Source organism: Lutra lutra, chromosome 7 (genome assembly GCF_902655055.1).
Source record: "Lutra lutra chromosome 7, mLutLut1.2, whole genome shotgun sequence".
NCBI classification, from domain to species: Eukaryota; Metazoa; Chordata; class Mammalia; order Carnivora; family Mustelidae; genus Lutra; species Lutra lutra.
The window spans coordinates 115720539-115737679 of NC_062284.1; the positions used below are offsets into that span (position 1 = coordinate 115720539).

At 55.8% G+C, this 17141-nt stretch overlaps 1 protein-coding gene across 3 annotated transcripts in view; it reads left to right on the forward strand.

Moving 5' to 3' along the window:
- The first annotated feature begins 2561 nt into the window (after positions 1 to 2561).
- PLEKHD1 (pleckstrin homology and coiled-coil domain containing D1) overlaps positions 2562 to 17141 on the forward strand; it is a 29991-nt gene continuing 15411 nt past the window's right edge. Inside the window, exons 1-8 of one of the 3 annotated variants that reach the window (XM_047739136.1) lie at positions 2562 to 2956; positions 3067 to 3129; positions 3765 to 3862; positions 6346 to 6418; positions 14420 to 14513; positions 14833 to 14922; positions 15152 to 15228; positions 16083 to 16174. In XM_047739136.1, the coding sequence (XP_047595092.1) occupies positions 14884 to 14922; positions 15152 to 15228; positions 16083 to 16174 (208 nt within the window). In that variant the 5' untranslated portion in view covers positions 2562 to 2956; positions 3067 to 3129; positions 3765 to 3862; ... (1 more) ...; positions 14420 to 14513; positions 14833 to 14883. Of the gene's footprint in view, positions 2957 to 3066; positions 3130 to 3379; positions 3863 to 6345; positions 6419 to 14419; positions 14514 to 14832; positions 14923 to 15151; positions 15229 to 16082; positions 16175 to 17141 lie in introns of those variants that run through there. The other 2 variants (XM_047739137.1, XM_047739135.1) reach the window with 2 other exon arrangements.

Consider the following 17141-nt stretch of genomic DNA (forward strand, 5'->3'; position numbering starts at 1 on the left):
TGAGGTCTATAGTTAATAATACTGTATTATATACTTGAGATTTGCTGAGAGTAGGTCTGAAGTGTTCTCACCACACACAGGCACACAAAATGGTAACTATGTGAGGTGATGAATACATTAACTTGATTGTGGTAAGCATTTCCCAATATGCATGTAGTAAGTCATGTTGAACAATGTAAATATTTACGTCAGTCATGCCTCACTAAAGCTGAGGAAACAAATAAAGGCCAAAAGAAAATAAAATATATATTCCTGTCACTTCCCACATTCCGCATGTATTTGAGGGCGTTTCATGCTCCAGAAATGACTAGGGGAGTAGTAGACAACCTTTTTGAAAAGTAGTAGACAACTTTTTGAACTTCATTTTACTCCCCTGGAGAACGAAAACTAATACATACCTCATTGAGACTGTTTCAAAAACTCAACGAAATTGATAGGATGTAAACAAGGTTCTTAGAACATGAGCTCTGGGGCTGAGCATCTGCCCTTGACTGGTCTCACCCAGTTCCTGGTTAAGATTGAGCAACACCAGCCCCTGCTGGGTCCAAGGCACTGAATTGTCACCAGCTTGTTTTGTCTTCCTCAGAACCATCTGCCTGGCCTTCAGCACTCCCACCAGCGAGGGCAGACAACACAATGGAAGCAGAAACGGCTTCTCCCAGGGCTCACTTGGTATGATCTGGGCTGCTTAGTTGCGGGAAGCATGCCTCAACCATTACCTAAGGTCAGGTCAGGTGTCCTGTGTGTAGAGGGGACTGGCAAAGATTGGTTTCTCTTCGCCCCCGAAGAAACTTGTGCTCTGTTTGTTCCAGTAAAGACACTGAACATTTCCCAGGAGCCACCTGGGCTCATTCTGCCCGGCTCCTTGGGAACAGTTTCCTTAAGAACGATTCCAGGGGGCGCCTGGGTGGCTCAGTGGGTTAAGCCACTGCCTTCGGCTCAGGTCATGATCTCAGGGTCCTGGGATCGAGTCCCGCATCGGGTTCTCTGCTCGGCAGAGATCCTGCTTCCCTCTCTCTCTCTCTGCCTGCCTCTCCATCTACTTGTGATCTCTCTCTGTCAAATAAATAAATAAATAAAATCTTAAAAAAAAAAAAAAAAAAAGAACGATTCCAGGTATCCTGCCTTTCTCCCTCCTATGGCTCATGAGCTCAGCACTAGTCCTTCCCAAGCAGCTAAAGCTGGTCCTGACCTGATTAAGCAGAAAAGGAATTAATATATTAAAAGGACATTGGTAGGGCTAGAGAACTAGACCTGACCAGAGGTAAAGCTTCCAGGAATGCTGCCACGCTGAGGAAGCCCGCTGATGACAAAGCTGCCACCTCCACAGTACTCTTGATGCTGCTGTCTGCATGTCACCTGCCCAGGACGGCCACTGCAGCCAGTGTGGACACTACTTGCTGCCTGGGGGGACGCAATCTTGCAGCCACAGCTGACCCCCAGTCATGTACTCTTAGTACCACCTACCCTGGAGACACTGGTGCCTCTGCAGGCTTTTTTCTTCTTGTCTGTCACCTGCATCTCCAAGTCCTGTCCTAGTACCCCCAATCCATGCCCTCCGCCCCAAAAGGCTTCCAGCACAAGTTTTCTAGCTTCCATCTGGGAAAAGCAGGACTCCTAAAGTGGGAAATTTTCCATGCTTCAGAACCTGTGTCCAAAAGAGCCCCAAAGCGTGTGAAATGTCCATTCTGCCTTCTATCCTAGCCCTGTCTCTTCCCACCTGGTGGACCAGGGCCCTGGGCCGGACCTGACATGTTTCTGCAGGGGCACTGTGCATGAGGAGGCACAAGGGGATTCAGATGCGGCAGTTTGGACAATGAGCACCAACGGATGCAGCCGGGGCTTGGAAACTCTAGAGTTCATTAGGGGAAGGTGTGGGAGCCCTTGGGGAGACCCCTTCTTGACCAGACTCATGAAATGTTAGACCTGGGAAGGCCGTGGGGAGGACATAGTGAGGATCGCAAGCTCAAATCCCTACAGGGAGGAGGCAGGCAGTTAATAAATGAGCATGACAAGCTGAGCAAAGGGCATGGCTGGTCTGGAAGAAGGCCATTTTAGGCAGCAAAATTTTAAAAATGTTTAAAGGTGTGCAAATGTTGGTAAGAGAAAGCAGTTGCTTAGGAGGGGGTGGGGGATGGCAGTTGAATGGACAGGGGCAGGTGGGAACTTTCTGGGGTGATGGGAATATTCTGTATCTTGTTTGGTGGTGGTTACTCTGCGTACACAATTAACAAAATAAATTTGGCCAGATAAATACTTAAGGTCTGTGCATTTATCCTGTAATAATTACACCTCAATTTTTTACTTGGGCAAATTAATACAGTATATCTAACCGATCTGGCTCTTAGGCGACCCATTTGCAAACTTCTGTTCTAATCCGGCTCCTTTTTCTTACACAGGAGGAATCAGAGCTCCTGGGGGGCGTGGCGTGGGGTGGTTTTTCTCAAGGGCACAGAGGTGGCTCCTCCGCCCGGGAAGGGTGACTGCAGTGTGGTCTAGCAGGCTGCCTCTTACTGCGCAAACTCACTCCCCTGCTTTTGGACCGGTGCCAGCGGGCCGCGGGGTAACACAGCCTTTCCGTCCCGGGTCCCCAGAGGTTGGACAGACGTCTGCCTCGGCGTGGAGGCCAGCGGGTCACCCAGAGCCCTGGCGGAGAGGAGCGGAAGTGGGTGGGGCGCCGGACCCCGCAACACCTGCCAGGCGCGCAGATAAATCACCGACGCAAACTGCACTGACGTTCGGCGCTGGCACCGAGTGCCAAGTGCCGACGCGGACAGTCAAGTTCTGGGAAGAAGAATCTGATCCGGGCGAGGCGGCGGCGGTGCGGACTGAAACCCACCCGAGGGGGGCGGAGAGGGCGGGGAGTCTGCTCTCCCTGCGGGCGCTTCGGGCACTTACGGAATTCTTACCTGACCCGCGCCCAGCCCGAGGAGGCACTGGCATCTCCGCTTTACAGGTGAGAGAAGCAAGGCTCTCCGCAGCTCCTCGGAGCAGAGTGAGGACTCAGCTGGGGTCCAGCCCTGCTGTCTAACACCAAACCCTTGCCCCTTGCTCTCCTCTACCCAGCTCGAGAAGGTGTCTGCAGGAGTGACCCAAGCACATTACAAAGCACACGACTTCCCAACTTCGGTGAGGCCCTGCCCGCACGCCGGAGGGAACAGGAGGTGGCGGTGCGGGGTAGAGCGGGGCGCGAGGGGTGGGGGTGGGGAAACTCAGAGGCCGCATCCCGGCCGAGCGACCCGCCGGGACCTTCCGGGCGCGCGGAGCCCGGCCCTCCAGCCGGCGCCCGCACTGATTGGCGCTCGCGGTCGGCCTCTAGCTAGCTCACCTGCCCCTCCCAGCCAATCGGGGCCACCAGAATTGGGACTGTCGCGGGGAGCTGGAGGGAGATGCTGCGGGCAAGAGGCTGAGCCGCCCTCCCCGCCGAGTTCCCGCCGGGCCCGCCCCAGCCGCGAGTCCAGGGCGCAGGCTGCGCGCCCCGCGACCCCTCGGCGCCGCGCTTCCCGCCCCGCGCGCTTTCGGGCAGCGGGTCCTGGCCGGTGGGGCTCGGCGCCTTTGCGGGCGGGAACGCGCCCCGACGGCGCCCGGAGCGGCGCGCCGACGCCACCTCCCCGTAGCCCTCCGTCGCGCGCCCGCCCTAGCCGGGAGCCTCCAGTCTGTGCCGGCCCCGGGGAGTGGGTGGGGCGGGCCCGGGGCAGCCCCGCGGAGGCAGGATGTTCACGTCCAAGTCCAACTCGGTGTCGCCCTCGCCGTCCCTGGAGCAGACCGACTCGGACGCGCTGGACATCAGCACCAAAGTGCAGCTCTACGGTGTGCTGTGGAAGCGGCCCTTCGGGAGGCCGTCCGCCAAGTGGTCCCGGCGGTGAGTGCGCCTCCTGCGCCCGGTGAGAACCGCCTGGGGAGGGAGCCCGGGGCCTGAGAACCCTGTACCATTCTCGCTATTACCGTCGGCCTCTGACTTCCTTGGTGACCTTGGCCTCACCCTATTTCACTCCTACCTTGGCTGTCCCTGGAAGATATGGATCTCAGCTGGGACCCGGGCCATCCCTGTCGGAGTGCTGGCCCACCTGGGGTGGTACCACTGGCCCGGGGACGCCGGGGATTCCTCTATGGAATGCATCTGAGTGGGGAAGTAGGGCATGGGCCGAAGAGGTCATGGCCGTGGTAAGTGCCCATCTGGGTCAGGTTAGGTCAGACTCTGCCTGGGAGGGAAAGATATCCATTCAAAGATATCCTCCTGGGATCCCCACGGACAATCCCATCATCTCCACAAGCCCTCCTCTCCCCCACTTCACCCTGTGCTAGCTCCACCGTGGGCTTCTGAAAGACTCGGCCAGGAGAGAGAGGAAGGAAGGGTGAGGAAAGGTCTGTGCCTGCCCTTGGTGGCAGTCATGTGGCAACCCCTCCAACTCTCCCTTGAACTGATTTTTAGAAATCTGAACCTTAGGGAAAAGTCTGCAGTGCTCCGGCACAGAAGCCCGAGAGGAGGAACTGAGCTGAGGCAGAGATGTGTGAAGACTGAGGGGGCAGGGGAGAGGATGGATCGGTCCTGTCCCAGGGATCAATCTGTAGGAAGGGGTGCTAAAGAGGGTCAGAGCAGCCCCTGAAAAGCCTGGCTTTCAGTGCAGGCTTCCCTGTCCACAATTCAGAGGGGACTCCCCAGATGCCCGGCAGTAGCCACTTTCCACTTACAAAGGGGCCCAGAAGGTCCTGGAGGAAGGGGCTTCTTACGGGAGGGAAGTATTGGAGGGATGCCTCATAGCCCTGAACTTGTGGGAAGCTCCCCACGCTGGTTGCAGGAACAATGGGCCATCTTCTGGACAGTTTCCACCCTCAAGCCAATCTCAGTTCTGGGATTTGCTATTAGAATGGTCGCTAGAGCTCAGACCCTGATCCAGCCTCTCCCTGGAGGTGTGACACTGTGGGGAAAGGAGGAGTGTGTCCAGATGCTCTTTCCCATCCCCCCGTGAGCCTGTCCTGGAGCAGGGCCTCAGATATCCCAGAACCACAGATCGCAGAGATGTGGCAGTGGTTGGTTCTGATGTTCTGTTTTGATGAGTAATTTAATATTTCTATAAGACCCATAGAACAAAAGGATCCATGGAAGGTGTTTCATGATTCACGGAGCTGGTTTCTCCTGCCTTTGTTGGTTCTGCCAGGTTTCTCTCTGGGACTGAGTGGGAGCTAGGTTTCTCGCATTCCTCCAAAATAAAACTTCTCTCTCATCCCCTAAACGGAGGCCCGGGGCAACGCGGAGGGCATCTTCTGGGGGGCTTCCAAGGTTGGGCTAAGAAGTAGTTCCTGGTCTTTAACAGGGCACCCTGGTGGGGAAAGGGAGTGGGAAGGTTGCTTGTAAATTCAAGTACCATCATCGCAGTGACCCCCATGCCCCTCTATTCTGCCTTCGTTTCTCCCCGCAGCTACTGGTCCCACCCCATCCGGTCTGGCTCCTGCCCTGAGTCTGGGTCTCATCCTCCAAGACCTTTCTTGCCAGCCACTTGCACTTGATCACATCTTTAGTAAATACTAGGGGCCTGTGAACCCCAGGCTCTATCTCCTAGCCCCCCTCACTTACAGTGGTGGGGACCCAGGTCCTGTACCCACAGTTGTTTTCAGGGTTAAGAGGTGTCAGGGGCAAAGGATCCCAGCTCAAAGCCCATTGGGGGCGCCAAGGGAGGCCTGGGAGGCTTTAGCTCCCCCCATCCACCCCATACTCTCCATCAGCAGCCCCCACAGCTGCTCCAAAAACCGTCCAGTCTCATTGAGAACAGCATGTGCTCTGCAAATATAGCTTCAGCTTAAGTCCTCCAGCCTCCTTCTGAGGGGGTTGTCACCTCTGTTACCTTCTTTTATAGGAATTCTGGAGCTGCCACTTTACAAAGAGTCCCCCTCCCCTGGGGTTCAGGAAACAACTAACAGCCCACCTGCTGTTTGGGGGTGGGGGAGGCCTGATGCTAAGCTTAGCCCCCTCTTGCTTCCCGGCAGGGCCCCCTGGGCCCCAGTTCCCCATTTGTGAAATGGAGTCTGGACTTCAGCTAATTAGTGACCACAGGAAGGCTTGGGGAGGGGGCAGCCTAGGCCCGCCCCTGCAGAGCCTTGCCATTAAGGCGATCGATGCCCTGGCTGGGGCAGCTAAGAGGAGGGGGCCTGGAAAGGCTCCCGCCGCATCAATAACAGGCAGGATGGAACCAGCGGTGGCCGGCTGGGTTCTATAAAGCCTCTTCCGCTCAGTAGCTCAGGACCCATCTCAGGGCCTTTGCCTCCCAACCATACCCCACCCGAGCAGCCCTGCCCTTCCTGGGGTGGGAAGATGCCCTCAAGCTAAAGGATCCGCTTTCTCCCCAGGGGCTACCAAAGGGGAAAGGAATCAAAACCTTACTTAGAAGAGAGAAGAGAACCTGGGAGAAGTGTCTAGAGGGTAAGGTTGATGACTCAGTGCTCCCTTGTCTATGAGCAGTGGAGTTGCAGAGGCTGTTGGCAAAGACCAGGAGGAAAGGTGCCAAGAGTGCCTCAGCCTCAGCCAGTGTCAGTTGCTGTAGGTCTGGACCCACAGGCAGGCCAGCCCTCCCAGGGTTCAATCCTCTCCCCAGCCTCTAGTCCCTGTCCCAAACCCTTCTGAACAAATGCCAAGACCCGAGCCCCTGATGAGGAGGGCCCAGTCAATTCCTGCAGCAGGGACTTCTATACAGCCCCGGGTTCCTCCTTCCCCCCATATAAGGTGGCCAGTGGGGTGAGCTAAGAGTCAGTGTCCACTAAGTGCCAGGGGAACCGTGAGACGGTGGCCCCACTTCCCAGATCTCAGGGCATAACCTGCCTGGGCGTGGAAAGATTGTCTGTGGTCACCGTACCAAAAAGATCTGGGGGAGACTCTATTCCCACAGGGATTTGGGTCTGGGAGTTTCATCAGTGGCCCCGAGGGCTGTTTCCTAGTGATGACGTCACCACGCAGAGCTGGCCCCCAGGCTGAGGGGAAGACCTAGCATGTCAGCGGCACACGCCAGGCTCAGGCTCTCGTGGCAGTGCGACTTGGTCTCGCTTTCTGGCTGACACAGAACTCCACACAGCTGGCTGCTCCAGGTGTCCCACGGGCACAGCTGTAGTGTTATTGCTCGTCTTCTCCCAGCTGGAAGGTGACTGTGCACTCCTCTTCTGATCATCGTGTTGGGTCCTTCAGGCTTCATCTAGTGCTGCAGTGTGGTGGGAGGTGGACAGGGGGCAGCTGAGGATCTCTCCAGATCCTTCGGTCTGTTACCCCTGCCCCTTTTGGAGGTGGTGGCATCCAGGTTCCCCTGAGCCCTTAGGTTAAGGAGGTGGGCGCTGTCTCACAGCCAAACAATGCAATACCAGCCGTTCATTGCGGCTTCACTGACACGTGATGATTCACGGGAACTTCTTTTTTTTCTTTAAAAAAATTTTTTTTTATAAACATATAATGTATTATTAGCCCCAGGGGTACAGGTCTGTGAATCGCCAGGTTTATACACTTCATAGCACTCACCGTAGCACATACCCTCCCCAATGTCCATAACCCCACCACCCTCTCCTGATCCCCCTTCCCCCAGAAACCCTCAGTTTGTTTTGTGAGATTAAGAGTCTCTTATGGTTTGTCTCCCTCCCGATCCCATCTTGTTTCATTTATTCTTTTCCTACCCCCCAAACCCCCCACATTGCATCTCCACGTCCTCATATCAGGGAGATCATATGATAGTTGTCTTTCTCCAATTGACTTATTTCGCTAAGCATAATACCCTCTAGTTCCATCCACGTCGTCGCAAAAGGCAAGATTTCAATTTTTGATGGCTGCATAGTATTCCATTGTGTATATATATACCACATCTTCTTTATCCATTCATCCGTTGATGGACATCTAGGTTCTTTCCATAGTTTGGCTATTGTGGACATTGCTGCTATAAACATTCAGGTGCACGTGTCCCTTTGGATCACTACGTTTCTATCTTTAGGGTAAATACCCAGTAGTGCAATTGCTGGGTCATAGGGTAGCTCTATTTTCAACTTTTTGAGGAACCTCCATGCTGTTTTCCAGAGTGGCTGCACCAGCTTGCATTCCCACCAGCTGTGCAGGAGGGTTCCTCACAGGGACTTCTGAAGGGAAGCGGTTACCAGTGCAAACGAGCAGTGCTTCTCTCGGCCCCCAAGCCCAGGAGCTGGGCCTCGTGGCTGCTGACGACCTGTTTGGAAAATGGGCCTCCCCGGAATAGGAGTCAGACCTCAAGCAGGGCTCACGCAGGCAGTTCAGGACTTGGAAATATGAAAGCGATTTCCTTTGAGAGCAGCTCTGGCTGTGCTGGAAAGCAAACCTAGGCTTAGAGGCGGGCGCTCAGAGTTCAGGTCTGGGCCAGCGGGGGACCAGCTGCTGAGCCAGGCCAGGGGCCCTGCCCCATCTCACCTCACGAGCCACTGCAGTGGAGGTAGGTCACGCTGTGGTTTTTCAGCTGTGTTCCCTGGAGGACTCTAGAAATCCCTTGACCGTACCACAATGGGGTGGGGCTCCCAGGCTCTGCCCACTTCACCCAGTGCCTCTGCACTCTGATCGGTATTACATAGTAACCTTGTCTTTACTGTATTGTTTGAAGAATTGCGCTACCATTTGTGAAAATTCCCTTGGACTTGATGATGTCTGCGTAAACTTCAACTTGTCATTCCTGGTGCCCTTCAAGCGAGGTTTCCTGCTGTCCTGCTGTCCACACAAGTGACACAGGCTAGGACAAGCGTCCCCGGAGCCCACCGGGTCACTCAGCATGAATAGAAAGGGACATACGCTGGGGGCTGTGTCCTTTCTTACCTTCCTTCTGTCACTGCTGAAAAAGGACACTTCTGACAAGCTATCCCTCCCCTGCTCTAGGATTTACCTGGCCCCAAACACCACACACCTGTTCTCAGTGCCCGAGAGTCTCAGGGATAAGGGAGATGGCGTGCCGGTCTATTCTGGAAGTTTGTGCCCAGGGAAGAAGGGGCAGCCAGGCTGGACATCCGCCTTCTGGTGAAACGTAACCCGTGTGTAGCTCACCATGTCTACTGGGCTCTCGCTGCCCTCTTGAGAGTGAGTTAACTGACCCGAGGTCTGATCCCACATCCTGAGGAAACCCACACCTGCCCCAGGGCTTCTGGTAATCCTCAGGGAGCTCCAAACGCTTATTTCCTGAGCCTGTCTTCTGCAGCTCAGCTCATCCCTCTGTCTCCCCACCCCCTTCTCCACCCCCTCAGGGACATACCCACCTTTCACACAAGGTATTTGCGAACAGAAGGTTTGGCAAAGAAAACGACGTAACAGGCATTTAAATCACAGAAGTGTGAACCCTGTCTCATTGAATGCTGGCTCCCTGTCCCCACCCCCCCCCCCCCCCCCCCCCCCCCCCCCCCCCCGAGCCTTCCAGACACCCCGTCTGGCCACCCCTGGAGATGGGATTGTTCACCACTGTCTCTTGACACTGTAGGACCCAGACTCTCACATCTGCCCTGGGTCCTCTCTCCTCTGCACTCCCCCATCAACCCTCCTCCCCACCGCCCTCCAGGATTTCCCCTGGCTCCAACTTGCTCTCGCTCTCATTCTGTGCTCCAAGGCCCTTTCCGGCCCTGACTCCCAAACTTGACTTTTGCCTTTCCAAAGAGTAAGGAGCTCAGCAGAGTGGATCCCTTTCTTAAACAGGACTTGCCCAACTTTGAAGATACCCTTGGGTCTAAGTGTACTGCCTGTCCTCTCACTTCCAACTGGATTGACCATGAGGCCAGTGTTGACCATGAGGCTCTGGCTGAGCCCTCGTTGCGTTCAGAGCACTGAGGAGGGGAGTAAAAGATGGAGACAAAGCTTAGGAAATCCCTCCCAGATTCCCTTGTTTGTACTGGATGGCACTGGTGTTCACCCTGTCACCTAAGCCGGCAGCTGCCCTCATCAGCAAGAAGCAGCCCCACCCTGCTCTGGTCCCTGCTTCTCTCTTTGACCTTCACTCACCCCCTACTATCTCTCCCCCACACCCCAGCCTACCCCTTTTCTATTCATCTGCCAGTAATACCAGACATGTTTTGTTGACCTTGAACACATGATTCTTTACATGTGCTGTTCCTTCTGTCTGGAATGCATTTCTCCCTTTGCCTTCCTCCCAGAGTCCTGAGATACTCCTATTCAGCCTTCAAAACCCTGCTTGGTTGTCACCTCCTCTGAGAATTCTCTTCACTGGACACCTAAACCATCACTCCTCTCTGGTCTATACTCTTCTTGTACCTCACACAAACTGGCAACGTCAGCGTGTATCTGCGTGCTTTACAGTGTCCCAGGGTGTGCTGGTGCTTGGCCACGTTGCAGTGCCCCCCGGTGCCTTATAATCATCCCAGCTCCCTCCCTTACTAGCGTGTGACCTAGGGCATATGACTTAACTTCTCTGCGCTCATTACCTTGCCTCACTCATGTGAGGAACGAATGAGTTAACACACATAATGATGTTACCAGAACAGCGCCTGGTGCAAAGGAGAAGCTCGATAAGCATTGGTTGTTTTTTTAAAGGGTTGATTTCTACCCGGTCTCTCCTGTATTCGACTCTCAGCTCCTCGAGGGCGGGGAGTTAGAAAGCCCCAGAGGCCCGCTGAGGACTTGGCTGTACCCGGTGATTCATTAATGCCTCCTGACCTGAGCTGACCGGGAGCTTGCCATCCGTCCTCCAAGATGAGTTCTAGGAAAACAGCCACTGCAGGCAGGAGGGATCGGGAGGGTCAGGCTGAGCCATGAGGACCGGCCATCCCAGAGCACAACAGTCCAGAACATCAGCTGTGTCAGCGGACCGAGCCGACTTCCCAGTCTGCCCCTCCCTTGCTGCTTGATCTCCCTGTGCCTCCACTAAGTCACCAGCAGCCAGAAGCACAAACACCTCCATCTCTTAGAGTCGCTGTGAGAGATAGAATAAGATAATGCCAGTGAAATACTTGCCAAAGTGAGCGTCCTGGCACCTTGCAAATGCTCATTTAGCTGGACATGCAAATACCATCCTTTAGGGCCTGAGAGAGGAGGCCGTGGCCTTGACCAGACCCTTCCCCTCACTTACACGCTCTGGGCTGCACCCCGGTGGAGGTGGTGGGAGGGAGAGGCCTGGGACTGCAGACAGAGCTCCGGTCAGGCCTGAAGTTGTTCCTGGATGGAAGGGTGGGCCTTGGACAGGAGGGAACTGAGATGCAGGGAGAAGCCCGGTGCTTGGAGGACAGGGGCTGGCCAGCTGGGCTGGAGGAGCCGAGGGCTGCTGCCCGTAGGAGCCAGTGGGGTGGCAGGGGAGATGGGAGCAGAGGCCGGGGCAGCCTGCCGCAGACCCTAAAATATAAATAATAATAAATAATATTATAATCATATTTATTATAACCACAATAAATAATAACAGCCATAATAAAACTAAGCATTTATTGAATATTTATCATGTGTCACAATACACTACGTCTTTATGTGAACAAGCTCATTTACTTATCCCCAAAACCCTCAGAGATGTAGGTGCTATTATTGTCCTCGGTCACACTTAGACCTGAGGCCTGGAGAGACCAGGTGACTTGCCCTGGCCACACAGCTGGTACGTGACAGAGCTCTGACCCGGGGCTCCCCAGCCTCAGCACCTCTCGCCTCCGGCTGATGGTTTCCTGCCCGGTGCTGGCATGAGCAGAAGCGGCTCTGCACGAGGGGCGGTGTGGGAAGTAGGAGCAGGGACTGTGGTCTGCAGGCTCCTGTCCCAGCCCCATCTCTGCCCAAGCTGGGTGACTTTGCCCACATTATTTCTGCTGTGGGCCTCAGTTTCCTCATCTGTCAAATGGGAACAAAAGTCCCGTCTTCCAGGATTGTGACCTCAATCAAACACTCAGGCACACTCAGAACACTAAGCAGGGGAGCCAGCACACGAGAACGGCTAAATAATGGGGGTCATCTCGGCCCTGGCATAGTCCGCCAACTCCACAGGGCACGGAAGGAGATGCCTCTGGCTCACAGTCAGAATGAGAGTGTCTGGGAGCAAGGGAAATTTGAAGAAAGGGACAGGAAGAAGAAGTGTCCTTCTGTGCCGGGCCACTCAGGTTCTGGGCTCTCACCTGCTGAGAGGAAGCTGGACGTCATCAGTGGGAGCAAGGGCTGTCACTGAGACAGGTTTATGAATGAAGGTGGCTCCTGGGACCTGGAAGTGTACTGGCCGAATGCACCCTTTGTTGGGCGATACTCACCCCTGCCCGCTGCGGAGTCGCTGTCCTCCAGGTTCATGCTGGCTCCTCTCCCTTGACCTTCACGCCCACCCAAACCAAGCTGAGCAGAGCTGACACGAGGCTGGCCTTGGTGTGCATGGTGTGTGGACCCTTCATGGGCCCTGTTATCGGGTCTTGCTACAGCCATGCTGTGAGCCTCAAGGTTCCTTCCAGAGCCCCACTCGCTTCTCAGGGCCTTTGTACCTGGGGTTTCTCTGTCGGGAGCATCTTCTCAATCATGAAGGAGCACCTTCATGATCAGGCTCTCCCTGAGCACTGTGTTTAATATCGAAATCCCCACCCACCACTCACCCCGTTACTTATCCCACTTTATTTCCCCCCCCCCCGAGCATTAGTTGGTATCTGGTACGTGGACTTTCTCTCTTGCTTACTTACCGTCTGCCCTCCCATGCACACATCCTCAACTGTAAGCTCTATGTGTCTCTCTTGCCCACAGTTTGCTTCCTAGCACTGAGTACAGTGCCTGGCACACAACGGGAGCTCAGCAGTGAATCTTCACAGCAGCCCCGAGAGACAAATATTTGCACCCCTCATGTTATAGAGAAGCTTTGAAAGGGAGGCTGAGCAAAGCTGAGAGCTCGCCTGAGATCGTGGCTTGAGGGGTGGGGGCTGTTCGACGCCAGAGCCCCTGTTGTCTCCCTGCCCATTGTGGCCAGTGACCATCCACCTGTTGTCCCTCCTCCCCAGCTACGTCCCTGGCACAGCGCTGTACCCTCGGTGGGGAGGGGACTCCGGAAGTGTCAGGAAGGAAAGAGCTATTTGTCTTTGTTAGGCTGCCGTAACAAAACACCAGAGACGGGCAAATAGCCACTTAAACTGTTCCAGCTCTTCTGGGGTAGGTGTTATCATCCCCATTCCACAGGTAAATAAACTGATGCTCAGAGAAGTGAGCTAACTCGCCCAGGGTCCCCCAGCTGGGACATGCCAGGTCTGTCTGGTACCAAAGCCTGTGTTCTTAACTACCCTGTGAAGTTTCTCGGAAACCGGCAGGGGGCCTCTCCCTTGGCCTGTGGATCAGAGAGGGCATGCCCCTGCCCCTCAGGACCCCGCATCCCCTCAGGACAAGATGAACACCTGCGCATACGGGCACTAAGGGCCCAGCGCACGGCCCAGTCAGCAAGGTCAGGAGGAGCTGGGATGGCACTGTGGGCTGGGCAGGTTCCCAAGGAAGGGGGAAGCCAGATGAAAAGCAATAGGCAGGGCTTTCCGGGGAGGATGGCACAATCTCCTTCACAGGACTGTACAAGATGTAGTGAGGTGCGGGGTGGTGAGGTCAAGGTCAGTGTTGGCTTGGACAGAGAGGCTGAAGGGCAGAAGTGGCGGGAAACCCACAGGGGTCAGGTGCTGGAAGGCCCAGACTGTCCCTGCATCTGGGCAGAAGGTGGTATTGGTGTCCTTTCTCCATCAGGGGCAGAGAGGCCTGGGGGAGGAGAGCACTGGCAGGATGTCCACAGCTCCATTCGGTGTTTGGCTGGGCCAAGAGGGTCGGTATAAATAAAGAACTAGGATTGGTGATGGGCTCACACCACACGACAAAGCTGAGCTTCTCTTTCCTGGGAGAGGTGAGGTGGCGGCTGAGGGTGCCCCGGGGACCCTCTCCCTGCAGTTGCGGCCTCAGGAAAGGTCATGTGGCTGATGGGCCTTCATACCCACATTCCATGCCATCGTCAGTTTCATGATTACTTGTCAGAAGACGCATCTTGGGATCTTACACAATCTGTTAGTAAGGAGGGAGGCCTCCCAAAGCTCTGTGTTTCCTAGAACAGAGAAGCTGAGAGGCAGAAATGCTGGGAAAGCTTTCTTCGTTCCCTCCTCCCCGCCTCTCTTGGGGGAGACCCTAAGCGACTAGAGCTATGGCTCAAGGGGTTGAAGATACCGGAGGGGAAGGACTACAGGTGCTCTCCTGTGCCAAGGGTGCCAGTGTGGCAGGAGGGAGGTAGCCAAACATGGAGGCCCGTTGTGGGCATCCCACTTCCACTTCCCACTGGGGCGAGGGCCAGGCCGTTCTGGCGGTGGGTGACTGGCCAGCTGAGGCCTTGGCCCAGATGGGGAACGTGAGTTGGTGATGAGTCTGAGCTGGTGTCCCCAGGGTGGCAGGACCTCCGAGGCCTTCTTACTGTCCCAAGAAACCTCATGCCTTCCCTCCTGGTTGCCTCTTCTTCCCCACCACCCACTCTAGGTTTTTCATCATCAAAGAGAGCTTTCTTCTTTACTACTCTGAAAGCGAGAAAAAGAACTTTGAAAGCAATAAATACTTCAATATACATCCTAAGGTGAGGCATTCTCCCCCCAGGGCCACCGGGGTGGGGAGGGTCTCGTGGGGACAATGGGGGAGCATATCCTCTCTTCTTGCTCTGGTCTAGCAGAGAGTCTGGAGAACAAATCCTTCCTGGGGCACAAGACTCCCTGCCTCTCCTGGGCTGGCCACCCTCCTGTGCCCCAGAGCCTGCCCCAGCCCTTCCTCTTCCTTTTGGGAGTCAGTCTGGCTCCCAGCCTGGGGTGCTGGGCAGGACCTGGCTTTGGCTGAGGGCTCCCAGAGGCCTTGAGTGACCTGGGCGGGGCGGGGGGCTGCCTATTCTGGTTCTTTCCCAGGGCGTCATCCCCCTAGGAGGCTGCCTGGTGGAGGCCAAGGAGGAACCCAGCATGCCCTATGCCATGAAAATCTCCCACCAGGACTTCCATGTAAGTAAACTCTCCCCTTCACGTGGACTTAGCAGGGCAGACCAGCCTCTCCAAGAACCTCCAGACTCCCTAGGGGCAGCATGTCCAGTGGCCTGGCCTGGGAGGGTGTCCATGTCCTAGGGATGTGTGATGGAGGAGCAGAGCTGGGCCCTTGGGGCCTTGTGGGCGGTCTCTGACGTCCCGGGAGTGGCCTCCCCTCAGGGACACCTGTGGCTCCTCTTCCTGGCAGGGCAACATCTTGCTGGCTGCTGAGTCCGAGTTTGAGCAGACCCAGTGGCTGGAGATGCTACAGGAGTCCGGGAAGGTGTAAGTGCTCATAGGCAGGGGGACAGGTCCCGAAAGGGAATGGTTATGGGCTGGGTCCACCCTGATCTCCTTGCCTCTCCACTGGGATCTTGGGTGGGTACTGAGACCCCAGGAAAGGACAGGGTAGGGAGAAAAATGGCTGGTTCTCCTTGGAAACAGAGCTGTGGATGCTGGTTAGGGTGGGGAAGAAAGGCCAGGCCAGGTTTAGAGCATCTGCAGGGGGATCTGCTAAGTGGGCTTTGAGCACAGTGAGCTTGGCCTGTCTGGAGTCACAGGTGGCAGACGTGGACAGCACTTGTCCTGAACTCCTGGGAGCAAATCCAGCATCGCTCGGGGGATTTGGCTGCCTCCCGACGCCCATCTCACTTCCCCAAGCCCACAGTGAATCCTGGCACAGCCTGACACTAGTGCTTTGTAAACCAGAGTCCAGATCATAGAAATCTCCAGCCTAGCACGATCTGTTTATACATAAACCCCTGTCCTGGCACCTGCCTGTTCACGCCGGGTCATGCTTTCAGTTCAACAAATAACACCGAACGAGCCCCACACCAGGCCCTGTGCCCGGGGGTGGCGTGCAAGGGTGTGGAAGGAGCCTGGGAAGCAATCTCTTCCCTGCTCCGCAAGTGCTGCTGGCCCTGTCCACGGTAGCCCACTTCACAGCCTGGGCCAGCCTCCAGGGACAGTAACCGATCGATGCTGGTGGCGTGCCCAGAACCATGGGTGCCAGAGTGAATGGGGCTGGGATTCTGGAGAAGATGGGATGGGCGAGTGCCCAGTCTCCTTCTCTGCCAGCCTTCTGTTGTGACGATTTTGTGTTTCTTCTCTTCTCTGTCCCATCTGCCCTCCCTCCCCAGGACTTGGAAGAATGCCCAGCTGGGAGAAGCCATGATCAAAAGCCTGGAGGCCCAGGGGCTGCAGTTGGCCAAGGAGAAGCAGGAGTATTTAGGTTGGCTAGAGGGATGGACTGGAAGCTGAGGCTCCCTAGGTAGCAAGAACTTTGGGGCCAGGGATTAGAGCCGGGGCTTGGCAGTGGAGCCGGGGGCAGGGCTTAGAGAGCTATAGGGAGCCACAGACCAGCCGGAAGCCTAGAGGCTTTGACCTTGTAACCTGTGTCCTTTTGGCCAGCATGACAGGGGGCAGGAGGACCTGGTGGTCAGGAGCCTGAGCTCTGGCCACAGCTTTGCCCCTTCTCTGTCAGCTGTGTGTCCCCACGAAGTGTAGCCCCCATAAGCCTCAATGTCCTCATCCTTAAAATGGAGACGAGAATAGTCCCTAGGTTTCAGAGGTGGTGGAGGGCCAAGGCAAATGAGAACATGCCTGAAAGTTCTTATTTCTTGCCCACACGGTATGGGCTCCATAATTGGAGTTGATGTTATCCTGCCGTGGGTCCCCAGGTCCCAGATTTGCCCCTAATCCCTCCTACCTGCCAGCTCACTTTAAACCTGACCTTGTGCTGGTGACTGGCTGGCCAACCTGTTCTGTTTGGGAAAGAAGGTGAGACTGGGGGTTTGATCCTTTACCTGGGATCCTCTCCCCTGCCACCTCCTTAGACACTTGGGGCCTCAGCACTGGTTCCTTAGACAGCCCTGTCCCCCCAGGACCTGCCCTCCCCCACCGCCAGACACTAGTGCAGAGGGGTGGTGATCTGAGGAGCAGCACAATTAACAGCACTTCTAGGGGGGTACAGACACCACCTGAGCTTCTGAAGATGAGGCCATCCTTGCCTTGTGAATGCATAAACAGGGACAGTGAGTGGAAAGGAGGGTGGCAGCTGAGGCCAGCACGGTGGGTTCCAGCCCCAGGAGCTGGCTCGGCTCTCTGGCCGGCCTGGGCATGGCAGGACGGACCATTTCCCTGGGAGATCCTGGGAGTGAAGGAGGTTCCTGGAAGGCACTGGCCCCTTCCTCTCCGGA